At 43.2% G+C, this 5,524-nt stretch overlaps 1 protein-coding gene across 1 annotated transcript in view; it reads left to right on the forward strand.

Annotated features, from left to right (window-relative positions):
• The first annotated feature begins 1,684 nt into the window (after positions 1-1,684).
• Positions 1,685-5,524, forward strand: part of LOC143020190 (uncharacterized) — a 58,913-nt gene continuing 55,073 nt past the window's right edge. The window contains exons 1-4 of the mRNA XM_076176353.1: positions 1,685-2,491; positions 2,582-2,689; positions 2,888-3,472; positions 3,572-5,524. The exon at positions 3,572-5,524 is cut by the window's right edge and continues 367 nt beyond it. Coding sequence (XP_076032468.1) covers positions 1,685-2,491; positions 2,582-2,689; positions 2,888-3,472; positions 3,572-5,524 — 3,453 coding nt within the window. The remainder of the gene's footprint in view (positions 2,492-2,581; positions 2,690-2,887; positions 3,473-3,571) is intronic.

The following is a 5,524-nucleotide window of genomic DNA, read 5'->3' on the forward strand; positions in this document are numbered from 1 at the left end:
CCAATAATAAACTTTCACCAAGGTACACTGGTCCATATAGGGTAATTGATTCTGCAGTTGGAAATAAATATAAACTCATACATTTAGAAACAAGGGAAGAAATGATAGGCCATTTAATGATATGAAGAAAGTTAGATTGTAGATCAGTGATTTAATTGAAAATGACAGTTGTGATACCCTGTGTATCAATGTTGAGAAACCTGAAGAGTATAGGGAATATCTTGCTGAAATTTTGTGGGAGCTAAACATTAATCTTGATGTATTATACAGATAGTATTTTTTGACCATTTGTATGTACTTGGGATGGGAGACCTAAACAACTGGAACTTGGTGTCAAAGCAGATACATGGAGACCTTGGATCTGCTGTGGTCAGACTTGGAACCTTAAGGACCTCTCACATAAGTATTGTGATCATTATGAAGCATTAAGTCTGTCTTTAAAAATTGAATTGTGTTGAAAAAAAATTAAGAATTGAAATGCAAGAAGAGACACTTAACAATAACTCTAAAGTAGTGAGTTTTGCAAATATGTATGCAAATTATTTGCTATCATCTTTGAAAAGATGATAAAACCATTCACCATTGAAAAATAGTGTTCTTAGTGAATTTTGCAATTTTTTTATTTGTTTGCAATTTATTTGATTTATTATTTAGACATTGTTACATCTGCGATGTGTAATTGCCAAATATGTAATTGTAATTGTTGTTTCGAGGAGATGTCATGTTACGTGTGTTCGTATTGTGCTGCTTTGGTTATGACCAAATATATGTCACCGTAAGGTATTTTCTTTATTATGTATTGTATGTATTTATTAATGTAACTATGGTATTAGTTTATAATAATATTGATTGTTTTTTGGTAATATGTTGATTATTCAAGTGTCCATTGCGCATGCGTCTCTGCTACGTCACAGGCCGTGACGTAAAAATATTTCGTTTGTATTTCCCGCTTAAACAATGTAGGCTCGTCAGGCTAGGTAAATCCCGCCCCCTTGTAGTATCCAACGAGTCTATACGATTGTCCAGACCCTGCTTAGACCTACTACACGGGTCAGATTCAAAATGCCAGCCTTGAGGTTAGTACCTTTTTCCCTTGATATAGCAGCAAGCCAGATTTACTAGGACTTAGCTTTGTAGAGCCCTATAATAAGTGAACGCGGAGTGAGTAGCATCGGGGCTTAGGATTAGCTTATATTTCATGACTGTTTGGTGATCTGTAACCCGGTCTTACGTCTATTCAATCCCGTTAAATCCTTCGAACTTGATTCTTTTGTGTAATGTCAAATGTATGATCAGAAGTCAGATGTATTATGTAAAATCATGTTTGTTTAATTGTAATAGTGTCTTTGTTATATTATTTTCGTGTCATTTTACTTGTATTAACTTTCATACTTATAATTTATTTAATTATATTTCTTTAAGTTAAGTTAGTTTGATTTTCTTTCCCCGGTGTCCGACCGGGTGGCGACCTTATTCAGTTCTTTTGACCGTTTGAACCCGTAATAGACATAGGGTCTAAGGGTTCCCTTGATGTTACAAACTTCAGATATTCACAAGGCCGGTGAACCTTTGGTACTTTAGAGAGGTTTGTAACATAAATTGGCGCCTCATTGCCAGGATTTAACGGTAAATTGGAAAGACGTTCGACGTGGATCAGTGATAATAGGTTTATTAAGGTAGGAAGATGCGGTTAACCAACGAAACCGAGGTAGATGAATTTGTACAAGGAAAACCCACAGATAAGGAAATTCAAGGTCTCACCATACCGGAATTGAAATTGATAGCACATTATTTTGGAGCTAGTTCGACCCACGGGTTAAATAAAGGGGAGTTAGTACACATGGTAGTGGCAATGTTGCATGATCGAGACGAAAGTGTGCCGGCGAGAGATGAAGAGAGAGCGACAGAACAAGCTTCTGCCGGCTCAGCGAATTTAGATGATCGGGAAGGTAGTGACGCTGATGGTGAATCCCGGCACACCGAATCTCAATTAAGCGAGTTACAATTAAAATTAGAAATAGCAAGGGAAGAAACTGAGAGGGCTAGATTAGAAATGCAGTGTCTTAAACTTAAATCTGAATTGCAAGAGAATGAACAAGTGCTACCAATTCCTCAAACCGTGAATGGGAGACCTGAGTTTGATGTAGTGCAGAATGCGAGGTTGCTTCCTGAGTTCGATGAATCCAATGTGGACCAGTACTTTAGAATTTTTGAAAGGATGGCTAAAGATTATTCATGGCCAAAGAAGTTTTGGCCTGCGCTGTTGCGGACTAACTTAAGAGGGAAGCCCTTGAGAGTATATGGCGCCCTAGAGGACGCACAGGCGAAGGACTATGACATGGTCAAGACGGCCATCCTTAGGGCATGTGAACTCGTTCCCGAGTTATATAGGATAAAGTTTAGGAACCTAAGGAAACAACCTAACATCTCGCACGTAGAGTTTAGTAGAGAAAAGCGTTTATTGTGGGACCAGTGGTTAAGATCTAACAAGGTTAATAAAGATTTCGATAGACTGGCTGAACTGCTACTGGTAGAGGAGTATCTGAGATCCATCCCTAAAGAGGTATCATTGTATCTTCAGGAAAAAGAAGTCTCCAAATTGGAGGAGGCCGCAGTGTTAGCCGATAAGTATGAATTGATAAGACCTGCAGGGAAGTTCTCGGTTACTCACAAGGGAAAAGGAGACCTGGCAATAAATAGGCAGAGAATCTCGCTCTCATCAGGTGGGTCACCTACCAAATCCATAGAAGTCAAGAAAGATGACTGTAGTAAGTCATCAATGATTAAGTCATGTTTCTATTGCGGAAGGGTAGGCCACCAAATGAGAGATTGTTGGAAGAGACGAAGAGAGATGGAAGGTGTCAAGCCCGTATCTTTAACAAATAAGGTTGAGAGCACCTCCACTAAGGGCAAGGCCCAGGGAGGGAGTGAAGCCAAAGCCGTGGCATTGATGAGTTATATAGATAACAGCCCATCAGAGATGGATGGGGGTAAAGTAGATGAATTAGAGGGTAAACTTAAACCTCACTTAAAGGGATATCAGCCATTTTTATTCCAAGGCTGGATATCCATAGGAGGAGACCGGAAACGAGTCACCATCCTACGGGACTCGGGAGCCCTCCAGTCCCTAATACTGAGTAGTGTGGTGAGAAGTCCAGTGGTTGGAGGGAGTGTAACGGTAAGTTCCCAAGGGGGCCTAGCCAAGGTACCTCTAGTATCCATAGACCTACAGTCGCCTCTCTACGAGGGACAGGCTATGGTAGGGATGGTAGATGAATTACCAGTTGTAGGTGTGGATGTTATATTAGTAAATGATTTGGTTGGTGGGAAGATGTGTCCTACACCCATAGTTTCGGAGGTGCCGGTTGTTTTGGAAGAGACCGAGCAACTTGAGAGACAGCACCCGGGGTTATTTCCGGTTTGCGCTGTTACGAGGGCGATGGCAGCACAGAGGGAGTGGTCTAAGGACCAGGTGAGACCAGTAAGGGTCTCGAGTGGGGAAAACTGTGGAAAACCTGAATGTGAGGACAGTATGAACCCCGAGTAAGAACTCCCAAGTGAGGAAGCCCAGGTCGAAGCAGAGTTTGACCTGAAGCCTCTGTTCCAGGAGGAACAAGTAAGTGAAACCGATGTGTATGACTTGAGTCGCTTGTTTATGGAAAAGAAACAGGTGGACACAAGATGTCTCAGTGACTTGCAGAGTGTCGATCCCGACTTACGGGAACTATATGAAAGGGTAGAGAGTGGCAGTGAACTATCAGAGGAGTATTACTTGGACAAGGGAGTACTATTCCGCCGATGGGTGGAAAGTACTTGCCCCACTGATGATGCAGTGTGGTCCGAGAGACGGCAAGTTATGTTGCCGAGGGTCTACCGGAAAGAAGTTCTACGGCTAGGGCATGATAGTCCCCTTTCTGGACATTTGGGTGTACGCAAAACTTTAGACCGTATCTGGCAACATTTCTATTGGCCAGGAATTAGAAGGGATGTGGCACAGCACTGTCGTACTTGCCACACTTGTCAGTTGGTAGGGAAACCAAACCAACCTGTACCTGTAGCCCCTTTGAAACCAATCCCTGTAGGAGAGGAACCCTTTGCTAAGGTTATCGTGGATATAGTGGGACCGTTGCCTAAGACTGCTAGGGGACATGAGTATATTCTCACTTTGATGGATACCTTTTCTAGGTATCCCGAGGCGATACCACTACGTAAAGTGCGCGCCAAAGTGGTGTTGCATGAGCTGATTAGCTTCTTTACGAAGTGGGGACTACCTCGCGAGTTACAGACAGACCAGGGGTCTGTGTTTTTATCTAGAGAGGTTATGCAGAGTTTGGGAGCACTGGGGATAACGAAAGTGACGTCAAGTGCTTACCATCCTCAGAGTCAAGGTGCCCTTGAACGGTACCATCAAACGTTAAAAACAATGTTGAGGAAATGGTGCTTAGAAAATGATACGGGGTGGGACCAAGCCTTACCATACCTGTTGTTTGCAGTGCGTGAGGTACCTAACGAATCGTTGGGCCTCTCGCCTTTTGCATTAGTTTTCGGGCACGAGGTTCGAGGACCTCTTAAAGTCCTGAAAGAATGTTTATTGAAAGGACATAGTTCTGCCCCTAAGGACATGTCGAAGTCGGTGACTGACATGAAAGGTAAGTTGGCCGCGTGTTGGGAAATGGCCAGAGAAAATTTAATGAGTGCTCAGGAAAGAATGAAGCGACATTATGACAGAAATGCCAAAATACGGGAATTTAATCCCGGTGATAGTGTGTTGGCCCTGCTGCCTTTTCAAGGTAACCCCTTAAGGGCAAAGTTCAGTGGACCCTATGAGGTAGCGAAACGAGTAGGGGAACTAAACTATATTGTTGCCACTCCAGATCGGAGACGGAGTCAACAATTATGCCATATAAATATGTTAAAGTTGTATCGAGAAAGGGAGCAGAACCCGGTGGGTGAAACTGTCACGAGTGTTTGTACGGTTTCTCTCATGCATGAAGTAGACGAGGACACTATTTCCCCCACCTTAGAGATGCCGTGGAAGGAGAATGCAGGAGGGTGGCCCCAGGTAGTGGAGAAGCTGGACCACCTCACAGCCGCACAACGGGAGGACTTAACTGCCTTATTAAGTAAGTATCAGGAGGTCTTTCGAGATACTCCTGGAAAAACTGACCTAATTCTGCATGATGTTGATGTAGGAGACGCGAAGCCTATTAAGCAGGCACAGTATCGTGTCAACCCGCAACGAGCAGCCATAATCAGAAAGGAAATAGACTATATGCTGGCCCACGGTTTAATTACGCCAGCACAAAGTGAGTGGAGCTCGCCAGTGATCTTAGTTCCGAAAGCAGATGGTACTCAGCGGTTTTGTGTCGATTTCCGACGCGTGAATGCAGTGACTAAAAGGGACTCGTATCCCTTACCTAGGTTAGAAGAGTGTATAGATAGAGTAGGAGGGGCACATTTCATAACTAAATTAGATCTGCTCCGTGGATATTGGCAAGTGCCCATGACACCCCGTGCCCAGTCT

The sequence above is a fragment of the Oratosquilla oratoria genome, chromosome 39 (genome assembly GCF_046742065.1).
Source record: "Oratosquilla oratoria isolate Oo_2021 chromosome 39, ASM4674206v1, whole genome shotgun sequence".
Taxonomy (NCBI): Eukaryota; Metazoa; Arthropoda; class Malacostraca; order Stomatopoda; family Squillidae; genus Oratosquilla; species Oratosquilla oratoria.